A 20,108-nucleotide genomic window follows, 5' to 3' on the forward strand; every position below is an offset into this window, starting at 1 on the left:
GCGCTCTCCGTCTTGTTTTAGTGAGGACTCACGCTGCTGCATTCTGTATTGTTTGTAGTTGACTAATGGCTTTTTTTGGTAGACCAGACAAAAGCGAGTTACAGTAGTCTAGCCTGCTCGTGATAAACGCGTGCATCAGTCTTTCGGTGTCAGCCTGAGCGAGAAACGGTTGCACCTTAGCAATGTTTCTTAAGTGATAAAAAGATGTTTTAATTATATTTTTGATATGGGTTTCAAAATTGAGATCTGAGTCAAGTATGACGCCTAGGTTTCTGGCTTGGTGCTTGGTGTTAAGTGCTAGTGTTTTTAAGTGTGCAGTTAGTTTCTCTCTCTCGTTTTTTTCACCAATGACTAATACCTCTGTTTTATCTTGGTTTAGCTGGAGAAAGTTTTGTGACATCCATACATTTATATCAGAAATGCAATTTACCAAACAATCAATAGAGCTGTAGTTGTTGGGTGTTACAGAAATATAGAGCTGGGTGTCATCTGCATAGCTATGATAGTCGATGTTGTGCCTCCTAATTACACTACCAAGGGGTAGCATGTATAGACTGAAAAGTAAGGGCCCTAAAATGGATCCTTGAGGGACCCCACAGGTCATACAAATGTTTTTTGAGCTGTGGTCTCCGAGGGCGACAAAGTATTCCCGCCCAGTTAGATAGGTCCTAAACCAGTTTAGGACCGGACCAGTGAGGCCAACCCAATTTTCAAGTCTATCAATAAGGATATTGTGATCAACAGTATCAAAGGCTGCGCTCAGATCCAGAAGGGCCAAGACAGATAGTTTTTTGGAGTCAGCATTAATCCTGAGATCATTTACAACCTTGACTAATGCCGTTTCTGTGCTATGATTGGAGCGAAAACCAGATTGGAAGGTGTCAAATGCACAGTTAGCATCTAGGAAATAATTTAACTGTTTAAAGACAATTTTTTCCAGGATTTTGCTTAGAAAGGGAAGGTTAGAGATGGGTCTAAAATTGTTTAGAACTGAAGAGTCTAAATTGCTTTTCTTCAGGAGGGGTCTCACCAGGGCAGTTTTAAGTTCTGATGGGAAAATACCTGTAAGCAGGGAACAGTTTATAATGGCTAGAATGTCCTTAGACACAGAGTCAAAGATGGTCTTAAAAAATTTGGTGGGAAGGGGATCAAGAGGGCATGTAGACGGCTTCAGTTTTGACACTACTTTGCTCAGCATTTCTATATCAGCCAGTGCAAAAAAGCTCATACTGTTACAGCATGGTGGAAGGGGATCAGACAACAAGACATTTGGAATTTCTTGAGCAATATTTTTCCTAATGTTCGTTATCTTATCTCTGAAGAATGCTGCAAATTCCTCACATTTGGAGGTGGAAAAGAGACTATCATCTACTTTAGGTGCAGGATTTATAAGGCTGTCTATTGTTGAAAAGAGGACCCTGGAATTGTTAGAATTTGTAGATATCAAATTAGAGAAATGATCCTTCCTAGCATTTCTTATTGCTTTATTAAAGACTGAAAGTTTATCCTTAAAGATATCAAGGTGGACCTGTAGCTTGGTCTTTCTCCATGTACGCTCAGACCTTCTGCAGGATCTCTTAAGTTTAATAATTTCCTCATTTCTCCATGGAGCTTTTTGTTTGGCTAAAACCTTTTTTTGTTTCAATGGTGCTACAGAGTCAAGTGCTGTCCTTAATTTTGTATTTAGAGTAGTTACTAGATCATTAACACATGATGGCCCCGTATCTGGGTTTTTTGCACTAGTTATGTTCATCATTACTTTGAAATTCTCAGCTGCTGCAGAGTTAAGATAGCGTTTCTTAATAAAACATTCAGCACTATTTCTAACTTTAGGTACCAGTGCTGTAAAGAAAATACAAAAGTGGTCAGAAAGAGCAAGGTCACAGATAGACGATATAACAGTTGTAAGACCCTTTGTAATAACTAGATCAAGGGTGTGGCCACGGTTGTGAGTGGGTTCAGTGATGTGTTGTGTAAAGTCCATGGAATTCAAGAGATTCATAAAATCCCGGGCCTTTGAGTCGTTCCCATTATCAACATGTATGTTAAAATCACCAGTGATAATAATCTTATCGTAGTTTGTGTGTATAATGGAGAGTAGTTCTGAAAAGTCTGTTAGAAAAGTGGGACATTGCTTGGGTGGCCTATACACAGTTACTGTCAGAACAGGAGGCTGGCACTTTAGAACTATGGCATGATATTCAAATGAGGCAAAATCATCGAAGGAGATGCTCCTGCAGCACAGGGCATCCGTGGTTATGGTGGCTGTCCCGCCCCCTTTTTTACCTGTTCTAATGGACTGAAAAAAGCTATAATTGGGAGGGGATGCTTCAATAAGAGCTGCAGACCCATTTTTGTTTAGCCAGGTTTCTGTTAAAAACATACAGTCTAATTTACGTTCACATATAAGATCGTTAATGAGAAATGTTTTCCCTGATAGTGACCTAATATTTAGTATTGCCATTGAAATATTTTCTGGATATAGTGGCTCACAGGAAGGAGGAATATGCCGGGGTATAGATAGAATATTTGCTGGGCTTCTATTGTTTCTATTGTATCTATGGCCTTTGTTTTTAACTGTGCGTTGGGTAGAGATTAAAACTGGAATAGGATTATAGGCGCATGCCATAATATTATATGAAGCAGCCTGTTCTGAGGTAGTGGTGTCATATATTGCTCTGTAGAAAACATTGACAGATTCAGATTCATTTTCATAAACAGTGTTATTAGAGTTACTACCTGGGGGGCCAAACTCCGCACCATGGGCGACCGGGCCTTTTGCTCGGCAGCGCCATGCTTATGGAACAGCCTCCCTGACCACCTAAGGGCAACGCAGATGCTGGACTCCTTTAAAGCTGGACTAAAAACATTTTTATTCAGGAAGGCATTTCTGGCCTTGTGTTAAATCACTGCCACTAAGTTTTCTATTATGCTTATGTTAACTAATTTTTATTTTATTGTATTATTATAGTTAGTTTCTAATATGTTGGCATTCTGAGATTATTCTGAATGAAGAGTGCGTTACAAATAAAATGAATTATTATTATTATATCTACTCAGACGTACCTATTCTCCTTATTCTGGTTTTTCTATCCATTACATTTAAATCATACTAACTTGTGTGGCCGTCAATCCGTACAGTACCTCCTTGCCTCTATATCATACAAATGCATAATTTTGTCTACTGTTCACACTTACACTTTATATACAGTATATTGTCAGTTTCTTTTTATTTGATCTGTATGTAATATGAACCTAATCTGTATATCGTATAGTGACATATATTGTAGGTGTCAACATACCTGGCCAATAAAGCTTATTTTGATGACCATTCCATATGACACATTCTAACTTGCACCAATCTGACACTGTTATTACAATTACCAACTGAAATAGGGCTCTGAAAATAGAAAAGCACAAATGAAACAAGAAATAAGATAATTAAGAGGGCAATGAAATAAATGGTCTCTTCATTGGTTTAACAGATGCATCGATGAAACTGTAGCACGTGAGTTTGTTGCACAGCTTTGTGAACGCCATCTTGACATCTGTTGGACCCGAGGTTGATGAGGAAGTCATGGTGAAGTTGGTGATTATAGTTCTGATGATCCAGCTGACCGTGTCTGGGGTCTCTCCTGCCTGTGGTCCAGCTGAATATCTTATAGGGCATGAATGCTGCCCTATGTGTGGTCCTGGTAAGTAGCAGTAGTAACTGTGTCATAGTACATGACATGCTCCTTCATTAGAGCTTTCTTCATGTTGCATCAATGAGATAAACCCATTTTAATATTTAATCGCGATTAATCGCATTTTTGTCATAGTTAACTCAAAATTAATCGCGATTAATCGCAAATTTGTATCTATTCTAAATGTCCCTTCGTTTATTTATTTTTTCCATCATTTTATTTTAATTTTAATGCCCTTATCAACATGGAAAAGTGGATTGGCTTGCTTTAAGCAAATGTTTTATTTGATTGAAAACCAACATTGCCAAACAGGGCGGTACAAAATAAAATTATAAAGTGCACATTTCAGGTAAACAAGGACAGCCTATAGTGCAGTTAAACCATGGCTTAATAGTTTCTCTTTTTCAAGTTTGCTGGGAACATAGCAGTCAGGCCTCTTATTTCAGAAACAATGAACCGTAACAGTTAGGTTACCAATAAAAGGTAAGCCTACTACTTCTTTGATTTCAGCCAGCTGCCTGTTGACATTTTCAGACAACAGTGAAGCTCGCTTCTTTTGCACAACCAGGGGCGGTTTTTCCTACAGGCGGTATAGGCGGTCGCCTAGGGCGCCACTCAGAGGGGGGCGCAAAAAACTGCGCCCAGCAAAAAAAAACAAAAAAAAACAAGCATTGTGGGTTTTTTTTTGCGCCCCCTTTTATATCTCCAACCAATATTTTGACTTAAAAAAAAAATCTAACATTAGGGTAAAATGAGCCAAAAATCGAAAACGGAAGGGGTACGTACGTCCTTGGTGTTGTCAGAACATGCTAGCACAGTGAGGCGTTTGGTTAGAGTCAAAAGCCATCCGGGGCGCAATTTAAGAAGAAAAGAAAGGAAGAAGAAGAGAAACGTGCCAAGGAGAAAGGTACATCCTTAAATCCTGTTCTAGCCTAGAACGAATTCCAGATAAGAAAACGTTCACAATGCGTGAATTGCCCCTGGCACTTTAGTGGAGTTAAGAAGAAAAGATGTACCTTATCATTGAAAGTTTTCCTACTCCCTGTCACATAGTTGTTTAAGGATTTTACAGAGGCGGGTATATAAAAAATGATATGTCCATTTATTCTACATTATACAAAAAAAGACTAAAATAGGGGCGCACATATAAAGCCAATAGCCAGTGCAACAACACTACACATATCTTACTCGTTGCACAGCACACCCATTAAGGAAGCCAAACACGGCAACTTGTCAACAAGTGAGGAATACTGGTAAAAATCCAAGTGTTGTATTGTCAACTATTGTATGGATTGAATATGTAATCTTGCCAGTTAGCTAACGCTAGCTAGCCAGTGACTTGTGACGTTCCTTGTTATTGCCATTCAGTCGAAACGTCAGTTCAAGTTCAGCTGTACCGCAATTTGCGTCATTTTGTGTCATAAAAAGTAATCACATTTGGACAGCTTTAGTTTAGGTGGAGCGAGCTAGCCAGTTTAATTAGACATGATTCAACTAATCAAGAGCTATGCATCTTGGAATAAAAAAATGTCAGACTGTCCAAATACACCAAAATGCTTAATAACTACATAATAGCTACATTTAACAAATTATGATTATACATACTTTTGTTATATCATTTTAGATTCACTTTTAGAAGACTAAGAAAACATTATTTGCAGGCGATTTGGAAGATGACGTGGTGGTGTGTGTGTGTCCATAAACAGTTGAACAGGGGGCGTGGCCGGAGCGTAGTCCAGCACAGGGGTGACATTTTCTCAGTGATTTGTTCTTGAATTAATGTTTGTTCATCGTCGCGATCGTTGTTGTGTTTGTGTGAAAGAAATGCAGTCTTACAGGGCAAAATAGCGTTTGAAAGTTGCAATTCCGTTTTCGTGGGGGAAAAACATATTTTTTATTTGGGGGGGGGGGGGGGGGGGGGGGGGGGGGGCGCCAGTAGTGAAGCTCGCCTAGAGCGCCAAATGTGCTAGGGCCGCCCCTGTGCACAATAGTGATGGGAAGTTCGGATCATTTTACCGACTCGGTTCTTTGAATCTCGTTCAGTAAAATGAACGAATCTTTTTTCGAGTCATTCGTTCATTTTCGGGGGGGGGGGGGGGGGTGGGTGGTAAGATAAATTCCTGCATTAAAATAATGTATCATGACAGTCTGGATGATTTGAAGTGATCATTTATTTTCACACTAGCATTCAATTATCACGGCATAACTATTACGCTGAACTCTAAGTAAAGTACTAAAAAGTTAAAATAACGAAACCTGTAATTATTACCTGTGAAGGAATATCATTCACGTCTTACTAAACCTAGCCACGCGAAAGTGAACGAGGTAAACAAATCCTTTCTGTTTCCTCTTCTGAGCGCAGGTCACGTGAAAAATGATCCTAAGATCCGTATCCGAAGACCCAGTCAAAATGAACGAATCATTTCTGTTTTCTCTACCAGTGCTGAGCCTATGCAGGTCACGTGAAAAATGAACGATGAACGGTGAACGAATCATTGATCTACTCGCTACCAGTGCTGAGCCTATGCAGGTCACGTGAAAAATGAACGATGAACGATGAACGAATCATTGATCTACTCGCTACCAGTGCTGAGCCTATGCAGGTCACGTGAAAAATGAACGATGAACGATGAACGAAAGATTTACCCGAAGACTCGGTTGGCAGATGAACGAAACATTGACCCGAAGACACGGTCGGGAGGTGAACGATTCGTTCATCTGCCGGATACAGATCTTTAGATCATTTTTCACGTGACCTGCATTGGTTTAGTAGAGGAAACAGTTACCTTATTCTCTTTCGCGTGACCGCTGTTTTTAGTATAGAAACGTGAATTATATTCGTTCACAAGTCATAATGACTGGTTTTGTTATTTTCACTTTACATTTACACTTACAGTTTAGTGCAGTGTAATTGTTTGCCGTGATAATTAAATGCCAGTGTGATAATAAATGACAATTTAAAACCATACAAAATGTCATGTTGTACAGTATTTAATAGAGGTTTTCTTTAAAAAATATGATCTGCCACACAAAAGCTGTCAGTCATGGCTGTCTCCAAGGGGACCGTGGCCCTTCTCCACCCTCCCCCACAGTTTTGCACTAGGTGACCTGCAAGCCATCTAGAAGTTAGTGTGTCGCTTTGAATGAAATGCCAAATAAAATGTGATGTAAAATGTTTTTATTATAACCCAAAATCCCAATATTGCACCATGTTACATGTATTAATAATTGACTCTTTGTATATAATAAATAATAACACAAAGATGATCCAAAGATCCGTATCCGAAGACCCAGTCAAAATGAACGAATCATTTCTGTTTTCTCTAGCTACCAGTGCTGAGCCTATGCAGGTCACGTGAAAAAATGATCTAAAGATCTGTATCCGGCAGATGAACGAATCGTTCACCTCCCGACCGTGTCTTCGGGTCAATGTTTCGTTCATCTGCCAACCGAGTCTTCGGGTAAATCTTTCGTTCATCGTTCATCGTTCATTTTTCACGTGACCTGCATAGGCTCAGCACTGGTAGCGAGTAGATCAATGATTCGTTCATCGTTCATCGTTCATCGTTCATTTTTCACGTGACCTGCATAGGCTCAGCACTGGTACCACTTGGTTGGCAGAAGGATCATTTCCCACGTGACCTGCATTCAACGAATCATTTCTGTTTCCTTGGCTGAGCCTATGCAAGTCCCAATGCGTGGCCACGAGAAAATGAACGAATCTTTTTTTGAAAGGACTCGTTACTCTCGAGTCCTTGTAAGGATTCGTTCAAAATGAACGAATCGTTCACGAACGACACATCACTAGTGCACAACACAACTTTTAAAAGTAAACTTTCAATTCAGAAGCTTTTTATCATCCATTTTGCCGTATCGCGCTCACCATTCACTCAAACCGTAACGTTAGCCTATTACACAGTTTGCGATGCCAAAAAGAACGTTAATCTAAAAAAAAAAAAAATAATAATAATAATAATAATAATAATAATAAAAAAAATCGCGTTAATCTCGCGATAAAAAAATTAACGGCGTTAAAATGGGTTTGCGTTAACGCCGTTAATAACGCGTTAAACTGACAGCACTAATTTACATATTAACTACTTATTTACTCATTAAAGGTTATTATATACTGAGACACTGCACTGAGTTCACCAATACAGTTTGTGTTCCGTGCCCGCCATCTACCTACACTGATGCACCCAATGGACTGGCGTCCTGTAGATCCTGCACAGTTTGTGACTCGAGTAAGTCGATCATTTCAGCAGTTTTGGTTTGCCTTCTTTATAAGTCTTGTATGAGAATAGTGTTTTACTGAAAGCATGAGATTCTAGGTGTAGGTAACATCCTGAGGAACAGCCAGAATCTCATTCTTCTGGTAAAAAACAAGAATCAAATTGAAAGATAGAAACACTATTGCAATTGTGTTTAATTGTGTTTGTCATTAGGAATTTAATCTAAGACAATAAAGGCATTAAATGTGAAAAAGATATACAAACACCTTTCCATGTAATCCACATTGTGTCTTTAGGAAAACATCATTAGAGCACAGGGCAATGAATGTAAAATGTTTATTTGATTATTCACCTTCAACTTTACAAATAGTCAAAAAGAAAAGCATTTAAAGCACAAAATCCATTTGAATAAAGATAGTATGTAATTCTACTAATCCTTAAATGTGGCACAATCCTACTAAAATCTCTGAAAAATAAACCCTGGTCTTTCACAGTCAATGGGTCAATAAAGTTGTCTCTAGGTGCTCAGTGACAGGGGCAAGGAAAAAATCCTATATATTTGCTACATGTATGCTAGCATGCATATCCTGATATGTGTATGAATTGATCTGCTATGTTTCTGGTTCTCTCCCCTTCTGCCTTCTGTTTTGCGTCGGAATATCACTGGCCTATCTCACAATCTCTATGTTCACTGCCTCCATCCTGACAGCAAAAGTATCAAGTAAGTATTAAAAAAAGTATCGCAGTCAGCGTCAGCTGTGTGTTTCTGGCCTCCTCAAGGAAAGATGCGTTAGTTGAGACTTCAGTTATCAGGCAGTCTACAGTACAGCTGCTGGAATGCAATCACATAATTTCCCCCTCACCTTTTTATGCCTCAATAGATTGGCTTACAAATTACATTCACATGTAAACAAGATGCAGTAATATTACTGACACACACTGACAAACTACACCCAGGGACGGCTCTAGCCCTTTGGTTGCCCTAGGCGAGATTGAGTTTTGCGCCCCCCCCCCACACACAATACTTAACATCACTTTACTTTGCATAGCAGTTTTTTCACCCACTTATAATTCTACTATTCTACATTGCAGTTCAACAATAAATGTTGCATGGACAACAAACACCAGAATAGTTTCAGAACATTTTCTTTTTTATTATTTTAAATAATTTATTACACACTCAAAGTTAGGATTAAGTTAACTCCATAAACTGTGCAAAACACTCTTAAGCACCTGTAAGGACATTTAAGCAAATTATGACCCTCTATACCCTAACTATACCCTCTACAAACAAAAGTGCTTTTATGGATACTGTACGTACCACTACAAAATATCTCAAATACCTCACTACAATTCTTCCAGTCATTTAGGCCATTCCTAATGAGGTGGTCATTTTTCTGTGAAAATAGCTTGCAGCAGAAGCAATACAGAGTATTGTTTTTCCTTGAATATACAAGCCAGCTTCTCTTGATTTTCTCCCCATTTACTAATTTCCTGTAGAAGTGGTTGTGGTGGCAGCTTCTCCCATCATCTCTTTTTGGAAATGTAAAGTCTGGACTGGTCTGGTATGGTCCTCTGCAAACTAACTCTGTCCTTACCGGATCACAGAGGGCTGGCCAGTCAGCAGGATCTATAGGTTCTCCCTGGATAGCAGGAATTGTGGAGGGTGAGGTGTCTGCAGGCGGCAGTGTAGTTTCACTGGTGCCCTGGGTGCTTGATGTGGTCCTGGATGTCCCTTCACCTTCACCTGTATTCAAGCATATTGTATAGCCAGACAAGCGGTGTTTAATATAATACGTGAAATTATCATGAATGTGGTTGAACTTCTTTAAGAAAACAAGCTATTGTATTTAATACATGCTAACATGTTTCTATTGCACTTTAAAGTATGGATGTGGCTTGATTAAATACTATTAAATTTACATTTACATTACATTTTACATTTAGCAGACGCTTTTATCAAAAGCGACTTACATATGTGCGACTTACAATGTATACATATTTTACATTTTACATTTACACTGATGGCACACTGCACATCAGGAGCAATTAGGGTTTCAGTGTCTTGCTCAAGGACACTTCGACAGGGAATCGAACTAGCAACCTTCTGATTACTAAACGACTTCTCTACCACTGTCGCCTAAATAGACTCACCTGATGCAGGCTGTGTGTTCCTGGCCTGTGTGTTACTGGCCCCTTGAGTACTACTGGATGTCCCTTCTCCTGCAGCTGTATTTAAACACAGAGTTCATCCATGCTGTTCGTTACACAGTTGCATTTGGTCATTTCTACCATCCTACCACATAGTTGCATTGTACAAATACATTTTATCTGACCATGTAACTTGTAGTAGATATACTACAATTACTGCCACAAGGCTAAATAATACTAGGCTACTGATTACAATTAGTAGTATTAATGTGATGTGATTATGAAAGTAATAATTGCTAATAATAATAACAATAACAAAAACAGCAACAGTAGTACTAGTTGTGTAGGCTACTTACAAAGTTCAGAGGGAGGCGAATCAGGCGTCCTTTCTACAGCGGCCTCTGCAAAAATTGCCTGAGTGCATCTGGCCAATTTAAAACAAAAATAAACAAAAATTTTAGTATATTCCTGGGGAGGAATTGTACAGAAGGGTGAACACCACCACTATCCCCAAAATGGTTACTGTGTGTGTATGCACCTGCTAGTTGTGAATTCACTAAACAGAGCTTATGCCATTTATAATGAATGTAGACAGCAACTGTACTTTTCATAACTAGCATACGTTATCCAGATACTGGTCTTTTGACATTTACATCCATGTAGGTTATCAGTGAAGTTACGTTTGCTAGTAATAGCCTACGTAGCAAATTAGCAAAGTAACAGTCACTAGCTAGCTATAGCTAGCCTAAGTGACAGCAATGAAACGTCCAATATTAGGTGATGCACAATACTACATGTATTTCGTTTGACACCTTAATGGCTGAGATGAGAAGACTTACCTCTATACTTGGCTTTATTTTCCTCTTCTTCCTTTCTTCGTTTTCGTCCCTGTGCTCCAGATGGTTTTGACCGCTTCATTTTTGCGAATGTCACGTAGCTGACACGCTCACGGCTCACCCCACCCTGGTAGTGTGCAGGAGCCCTCACATAACTAACGTAACGTAACTTAATGCAACCGCCCTCCCCCATCGACAATAACCATCAATTCAATCTAAAAATCAGGTTGAAGTAAACGTATGGCTGAAGGGGCGCCCTCGGATGATCATGATTACTAAACATGTTTTTATTTGCTTGTTATTCTAACTATGATTAATGGGAAGTAGGTCCAAGGGCGACACTTGAGGGCGCCCCCAACCCATTTGTCGCCCTAGGCAGTCGCCTAGTTCGCCTATAGCAATCGCCGGCCCTGACTACACCAAACACAAAGTCTATAACAAACAAAAGACACAACGTCAAACAAAACACAATAGAGCACACTTGCAATGTGTGTGGTCTGCAGGATGTGAATGATCCATTTGAGTAAGAGGGAAGATGAGAGGAGATTAGTTAAGAGAGAAGAACAAAAAAACACATTCATAAGCTTGTGTCTTTATCAATATTCTCGACAATGGCAATCATGATAACAGTAGGCCTTAATAATAACAATAATCACAATTATCTTATTAAATAACAATAATTTAATAATAAGAAAAATGAACATTCTTACCTTGTTGAGCTGCTCTTGTCCCCTTTCTTCTATTATATATACAGACTTGGACAAAATTGTTGGTTCCCTTCCGTTAAAGAAAGAAAAACCCACAATGATCACTGAAATAACTTGAAACTGACAAAAGTAATAATAAATAAAAATGTACTGAAAATGAACTAATAAAAATCAGACATTGCTTTTGAATTGTGGTTCAACAGAATCATTTTTTTTAAAAAGTAATGAAACTGGCCATTTAAATTAACAAAATATTGGCGGGGACAACTGTGTCTTTCCCAAACTTTGGTCATGACTAGTCCCAATGGACCATATGCAAACCTACGCCTACTTGGTTTTTAATACCAATCATCAAGAGATTGTTACTTCGACTTCCGCGTTATGAGGAGATAGCCTGGCTCTCGATGTTTGGTTTGGGTTTTACACAGGCCTACTTACAGTGACAAGCCAGTCCGTTTGTCCAATTATTTTTGATAGCCTCAATCCTACACAGCATGCATTGCAAGACATGTATTACCTGGATTATAACGTTCTTAGTTTGATCTTTGAAACATATTTTATTTGTTTTTATAGAAAGTCATTACTTGATTTGGACCATGAAACTGACAATATTATGTTAAATACCGAATTATCGTTGTGCGAAGTCAATAGACATAGTTACTGTGAAGAATATCACCGTAGGATAAGTATAGCATCACGCTAGCAGTTTAAGGCTGTTAAACTCGACATAATACAAACTGTATATCCTGTTTCCACTCCGTTCTTGGTCGCAAAGGGGCGGAGACCACATCGAACCTACACTATTGTGTGGGTAGCGTGCACATCCTGCACTCTTCAAGCTCTGTCTTATATGATTATGGTTTATGCAGAACTTGTGCTTGAATGTTGGGAGTGGCTTTGTGGACTATCTGCCGTTTCACAATGGGGATAAAATGTTTACTCTGTATACTATGTCTATGTGTAATACTGTTCATTCACCAATCAGAGGCTTTAAGCCGCCCCCTGACTTGGTGACGGGGGACGACAGATTTATTTTGCTGCAGCAAGTTACACCGTGGATAAATGTAAGTATAAATAAATAAATGTAAGTATAAATAAATAAATGTGAACACATGAAAACGTAAATATTTATATATATATATATATATACACACGAGTACATGCAACATTTATATATTTTGTGTCTCATTTTATTATCTAATTATGTATTTATCCTATTTAACCATTCATTTATTTAATTTTTTATTTATTTATTTAGTTTTGGATGTTTAATCGCAATTGCTAACTAATCTCAGTTTAATTGCCTACTAAAATATGTTTTCCCTTTTTCATACAGTAAGAGATCGTTTTATAGTCTCACCATTTCGACGGATTAAAACTCATAGGCTGTTGCCGACTAGAACAAATGTAAACGTCACCGTCTTGATATGCGGAATAATCGTGTTTATCTTCTTTATTATTTGCATGAAGTCCGTAGTGCTCTGCGGAGTGTACGTTAAAATCCTGTCACAGTGTCTGCTGTCAAGGGCAGGTTTGATGTTTAACCCATATTGCTAATTAACTTCAGTTTTATAGTAAACTAACCTATAGTTTCACTTTCTCATTCAGTCAGAGATCGTTTGATCTCATTTCCACGGAATTAAACTCTGTTGCCGACTGTCGCCAGACGTAACGAACTAGCAAGTCGTCTAGTAGGTAAGGTATCACACATTACATCTAGTAAACCTTTTGGCAAAGTAAGGATTGACCGATCAATCAGTTGCTATAAGCGTCCAAAAGCACAATAGCCAGGTAACTAAAAACCGTGAGATAATGAAGAGGCTAATCAGTTGTATATATGTATACAACTATATCAAGAGATTGTTACTTCGACTACCGCGTTATGAGGGGATGGACTAGTTCCCGATGTTCAGTCTGTGTTGCACAATAACCTACCTACAGTGTCTGATAAGAGAGTCCATTTGTCCAATTATTTTGATAGCCTTGATGATACACAGCACGCATTGCAAGACATTTGTTACCTGGATTATATCGTTCTGAGTTTGATCTTTGAAACAGATTTTCTTTGTTTTCAAGTTTGTGAAAAAGTGAATACTTGATTTGGGCAATGAAATTGACAATATTATATGAAACACCTAATTATCTTTGTGCTAAGTCAGACACACTGAGACTGTGAAATGTATCACCGAGAGAAAGTAACACGTCTAGGCTGACTTTCACCACCACTGTTTCAAATAAATAGCGGAAGTTCTCTGAATGCCTCATTCTTATAAAGCACCTATTGATACCAGGAACTGTCAGACGTGCTCGGGTTTTCCCCTAAACGTCGCCAGACGGAGAACTAACTCAATTATACGTGTCGTGTGGGCTTTCTTAGCCTCTTTCTTTCTCTCTCTGTAGGTGTATTTGATTTGTAATGTTCTGATATTACCGTTATAATTCTGGCGCAGTGTCTGTTGTCAATTTGACGTCTAACCACGAATGGTAATTGACCTCAGTTTAAAAGTCTATTAAACTATGGACTAACTTTTTCATTCAGTGAGGGATCGTTTAATATTATCCAATACCACGAACTTAAACCCAGACGCTGGTGCCGACTGTCAAACGTAACGACCTAGCAGGTACATATTAGATACATCTTGAAACCAATAACATAAACCCTCACCCAGGGAAGTTTGTCTGTATTAGGGGGGTTGTTTTTGTAATACTTCCCTTGCAATACTTTCCCCTCCATTTCAGAGTGAGACACCGGGGCAGAAATGAATGGTAAACTGCTATTTAAAAGGCAAAGTCCATTTAGTATTGAATCTGTCACGGAAACATCTTCTGGTTACTTGTTGCAAAATGTTTGTGATTTTTCTATTAGAGTAATCTTAACCATTAGTTAGGAGAATTTATTATTATTATTATTATTATATGTATAGGTTATTATATGTTTTACACGTGTAAATTATGTTCAGAGTACTTGTACAGAGTATAGGTCATGTTATACTATGTTATGTTATGTTATGGTAGGTTGTTGTGCAGTGCCTTGTCCTAAGAATTTCAGTGCCCAGTCTGACCCTGTGTTATTCTGTGCATCTGACCAGGGGCGGCCCTAGCACATTTGGCACTCTAGGCGAGCTTCACTACTGGCGCCCCCCCCCCCCCCCCCCCCCCCCCCCCCCCAAATAAAAAATATGTTTTTCCCCCACGAAAACGGAATTGCAACTTTCAAACGCTATTTTGCCCTGTAAGACTGCATTTCTTTCACACAAACACAACAACGATCGCGACGATGAACAAACATTAATTCAAGAACAAATCACTGAGAAAATGTCACCCCTGTGCTGGACTACGCTCCGGCCACGCCCCCTGTTCAACTGTTTATGGACACACACACACCACCACGTCATCTTCCAAATCGCCTGCAAATAATGTTTTCTTAGTCTTCTAAAAGTGAATCTAAAATGATATAACAAAAGTATGTATAATCATAATTTGTTAAATGTAGCTATTATGTAGTTATTAAGCATTTTGGTGTATTTGGACAGTCTGACATTTTTTTATTCCAAGATGCATAGCTCTTGATTAGTTGAATCATGTCTAATTAAACTGGCTAGCTCGCTCCACCTAAACTAAAGCTGTCCAAATGTGATTACTTTTTATGACACAAAATGACGCAAATTGCGGTACAGCTGAACTTGAACTGATGTTTCGACTGAATGGCAATAACAAGGAACGTCACAAGTCACTGGCTAGCTAGCGTTAGCTAACTGGCAAGATTACATATTCAATCCATACAATAGTTGACAATACAACACTTGGATTTTTACCAGTATTCCTCACTTGTTGACAAGTTGCCGTGTTTGGCTTCCTTAATGGGTGTGCTATGCAACGAGTAAGATATGTGTAGTGTTGTTGCACTGGCTATTGGCTTTATATGTGCGCCCCTATTTTAGTCTTTTTTTGTATAATGTAGAATAAATGGACATATCATTTTTTATATACCCGCCTCTGTAAAATCCTTAAACAACTATGTGACAGGGAGTAGGAAAACTTTCAATGATAAGGTACATCTTTTCTTCTTAACTCCACTAAAGTGCCAGGGGCAATTCACGCATTGTGAACGTTTTCTTATCTGGAATTCGTTCTAGGCTAGAACAGGATTTAAAGATGTACCTTTCTCCTTGGCACGTTTCTCTTCTTCTTCCTTTCTTTTCTTCTTAAATTGCGCCCCGGATGGCTTTTGACTCTAACCAAACGCCTCACTGTGCTAGCATGTTCTGACAACACCAAGGACGTACGTACCCCTTCCGTTTTCGATTTTTGGCTCATTTTACCCTAATGTTAGATTTTTTTTTTAAGTCAAAATATTGGTTGGAGATATAAAAGGGGGCGCAAAAAAAAAAACACAATGCTTGGTTTTTTTTTTTTTTTTTTTTTTTTTTGCTGGGCGCAGTTTTTTGTGCCCCCCTCTGAGTGGCGCCCTAGGCGACCGCCTATACCGCCTGTAGGAAAAACCGCCCCTGCATCTGACAATAAAAGACTTGTAACTTGTAACTGTTATGGAACATTTCGTGAAGTGAAACAGTATTTTAGAAAGACATTTATTTAGAGTTCAAAAGTGTCTAAAGTAGGTTATTTCCATACTAGGTGCATCGCTTTCACTTTTGCTATCTCTATTATACATGATGCTCTGTTAACAGGCGTACCGGGTCAGTTATGATCATGATTTCATTTTATATCATGTAGAAGCGTTGTTATAGAGGAATAGACGGCGCGTTGACGCTCAGACAGAGCTACCCCAGTGGGTGAGACACCGGGGCAGAAATGGATTGTAAACTGATATTTAAAAGGCGAAGGCCATTTAGAATGGAATCTGTCTCACAAAAATCTCCTAGTCACTCCTGGTTCCTTGTTGCAACAACAGCAAAAACTAGGAGACTTTTATATTAGTCAGAGAGATTGCGGAAAAGATCATTAGTGCCCCCTGCCCACCCTACAGGACCTTTACACCTAAAAAAACGGGCGGGCGAAATAAATCACCTCAGACACCTCACACTCTGAACACAACCTCTTCCAACTTCTTCCCTTCTGGCAGCCCCTCTGTATGCCACAGCCATTAAACATAAGAACAGTGATATCTACTGAGACATACCTATTCTCCTTGTTCTAGATTTATTATCTATTACGTTTATATCATACTACATTGTATGGCTTACAAACTGTACAGTACCCCCTTGCCTCTATATCATACAAATGCATCCTATTGTCTACTGTTCACACTTACACTTTATGTACAGGATATTGCTTGTTTCTTTTATTATTATCTGCATGCGTAACTATAGGGGGTGCAGCAGGTGCGGCTGCCCGTAGCCGGGGCTAAATAGTCTGAATATTGATGTGAAATAATTACACTGCGCAGGGGAAGGGGGCGTGGCCGCGGCGGTTAGTGACATACCCCGACAATTTCACAGTTTAAAGTGTTGTAGGCTGAATATCTGCGCTGGGAGAGGGGGCGTGGCGGCGGTGGCGGTTACAAACATGGGGTACGGGACTGTAAAATGTTTGGGAACCACTGCCTTACGCCACGGCTTCATAATAGCCTGCACCTGGGCCCGTCGTAACTATGTTACGCCACTGTCTGCATGTAATATGTACCTAATCTGTATATCCTATAGTGTCTGTATATTGTTTTAAGGGCCACCAAGGAGGAGTTTTTAAAGTTATGTAAAGAGCCCTGACAATATAAAAGCACAAATGAAACTACAAATAAGAAAATTAGGAGGGCAATGAAATGAATGGTCTCTTCATTGGTTTGACAGATGCATCGGTGAAACTGTAGGACATGAATTTGTTGCACAGCTTTGCGAACGCCATCTTTATGTTGGACCCAAAGTTGATGAGGAAGTCATGGTGAAGTTGGTGATTATGGTTCTGATCATCCTGCTGACCGTGTCTGGGGTCTCTCCTGCCTGTGGTCGAGCTGAATATCTTACAGGGCATGAATGCTGCCCTATGTGTGGTCCTGGTAAGTAGCAGTAGTAACTGTGTCATAGTACATGACATGCTCCTTCGTTAGAGCTTTCTTCATGTTGCATCAGTGAGATAAACCCATGTTTGATTTACATATTAACTACTTATTTACTCATTAAAGGTTATTATGTACGGAAACACTGCACTGATATCACCAGTACGGCATGTGTTCCATGCCTGCCACCTACCTACACTGATGCACCCAATGGACTGCCGTCCTGTAAATCTTGCACAGTTTGTGACTCGAGTAAGTCAGTTATTTCAGCAGTTTGGTTTGCCTTCCTTATTAGTTTAGTTTTTGTGCATTCTATGTATATTTTTTTTATGTCAATTATTTGCACTGTTGATTGCAATTAAAATGTTTTTCAATCAACTTTGTAATCACTGTATATCCTAATATAGGTGCAGGTCTAAGAGTGAAGAGGGCGTGCAGCTCCACTTCAGACACACTCTGTGAGCCTCTGGAAGGTCACTACTGTACTGACCCAATCAAAGATGGCTGCCGAGGAGCTGTGGAACACACAAAGTGCTTATCAGGGCAGTACGTCAACCAGACAGGTTAGACAATCCTCTGTAATTACCCTATAGAAACAGAATGACAAAGAGGAGGTCAATACACACACACACACACACACACACACACACACACACACACACAAGAAAGGCAACACGTTACAGTAATATGTTAGCCACTGAAAGTGTTGTGAATCAGAATCATTATTTCCCAATCATTGTTCACTATTTTCTATCATCAATCCTCATTCATTATTCTTCACTACATTCATGTGTGTCTTCTACTTAGAATTAAGTTCAAAGAGAAAAGTTTCTGGTCAAGTCTTTGTCCTCCATGTCAAATGTTGTTCTTGCTGACAGGGGTAGTATAATTTGTTTTCCTTTATTTCTGTCTGTCCATGCAGGTACAGCATCCACAGATACTGTGTGTGGTGACTGTGTAGGCGACACATACTCAAATGGATCATTCACATCCTGCAGACCACACACACAGTACGTTCATTCACTTGGGATGTTCCAAGTTTAGCAAGGATTATACACTAAGTTATTTACTCGTGTATCTAAAATGTAACTATTTATGTGATCTCTGTAGGTGTGAGTTGATTGGACTTGTTGTGCTAAGAGAAGGATCATCATTTTATGACACTGATTGTGGTCAAAGACAAAGACAACACATTGGTGCCATTGCAGCTGGTATCATAGCTGGTGTTGCAGTCCTAGCTGCTGCATGTGGGGCTGTGGGATTTATATATAATAGATGGAACAAGGACAGGACAAGAACAGCTCAACAGGGTAAGAATGTTCATGTGTCTTATTAAATTATTGTTATTTAATGAGATTATTGTGACTGGTATTATTATTAAGACCTACTGTTATGATTTCTCCTATGGCCGTATATTAATAATGGTGACGGTGAGTAGCCTACTTTTTTACCACTCAGATCCTGACTGAATTTGTTTTGAACCATATTTCTGTCTTGTAGGAGAATAGTGTGTCACTGAAAGCATGATATTCTGGCTGTGTTACGACTGGGTGGTGATGTGCAGGACTCAAACGCACGACTCAGAACACATACAGTAGATTGAAGAATAAACGTTTACAAGCCGGGTTCGGTACACAGGTAGGCAGTCCAAGAGTAGCAAACAAATCCAAACAGGGAATAGGCAGCAGAATAGTCGTTGTACAGGCAGAGGTCAGAAGCACGAGTAAATCACATTAACAAGGAGGAAGCGCTAATCGCTGGAAACACGAGGAACAGCGGGAAAACCAATGAACATACCAGGTAACATGTAATTACGAAGACGCAACGAGAAACAAGAATACAAGGACTATATATACACACAGGCAACAGATAACGAGGGACAGGTGAGAACAATCAAGTCGGGGCAGACAATGACACAGGTGGACTAAACAAGGGGAATTAACAGGACACAGGAGAAACCAATAATACAAACAAACCGGGTGATTGGGAACAGGTGAGGGGTGGAGACACGAACAACAACAAGAGGGCACAGCCCATGGCGGGAACAGGGAAGCACGAGGACTAGACAAGGGAACAAACATGTGACAACACAAGGGAGACAAACTCAGAAATTGAACACGGACAGAACACAGACCTTACAGGCTGTTCCTGTGGTTCCTATGAGTGATATACTGCAGGTAACATCCTGAGGAACAGCCAGGATCTCAATCTTCTGGTAAAACAACTATTTTCCTACAAGGAAGAAATAAGGTAAATTGAAAGATTTAATTGTGTTTGTCTTTAGGAATTTAATCTAAGACAATAAAGGGATTAAATGTGAAATAGATATACAAACACCTTTTCATGTAATCCACACAATATTTGTGTTTGCTTGAGGAACATGGCAACAATAATCCCTCTGTCCCTCTTAACCCATATACTCAAACTGTTTTTTTATCTTGCCATTGCAGTCACCAACTTTATTTTCTTTTATTTAATAGTCC

General features: G+C 39.3%; 1 protein-coding gene across 4 annotated transcripts in view; it reads left to right on the forward strand.

Moving 5' to 3' along the window:
- Positions 1–7,863: 7,863 nt before the first annotated feature.
- The window catches only part of LOC116220355 (tumor necrosis factor receptor superfamily member 14-like), a 20,450-nt gene continuing 8,205 nt past the window's right edge, over positions 7,864–20,108 (forward strand). Inside the window, exons 1-6 of one of the 4 annotated variants that reach the window (XM_031566887.2) lie at positions 17,326–17,625; positions 17,752–17,877; positions 18,033–18,188; positions 18,548–18,635; positions 18,736–18,935; positions 19,126–19,533. In XM_031566887.2, the coding sequence (XP_031422747.1) occupies positions 17,508–17,625; positions 17,752–17,877; positions 18,033–18,188; positions 18,548–18,635; positions 18,736–18,935; positions 19,126–19,133 (696 nt within the window). In that variant the 5' untranslated portion in view covers positions 17,326–17,507 and the 3' untranslated portion in view covers positions 19,134–19,533. Of the gene's footprint in view, positions 7,931–17,325; positions 17,626–17,751; positions 17,878–18,032; positions 18,189–18,547; positions 18,636–18,735; positions 18,936–19,125; positions 19,534–20,108 lie in introns of those variants that run through there. The other 3 variants (XM_031566885.2, XM_031566884.2, XR_004163598.2) reach the window with 3 other exon arrangements.

Source organism: Clupea harengus, chromosome 4 (genome assembly GCF_900700415.2).
Source record: "Clupea harengus chromosome 4, Ch_v2.0.2, whole genome shotgun sequence".
Classification (NCBI taxonomy): Eukaryota; Metazoa; Chordata; class Actinopteri; order Clupeiformes; family Clupeidae; genus Clupea; species Clupea harengus.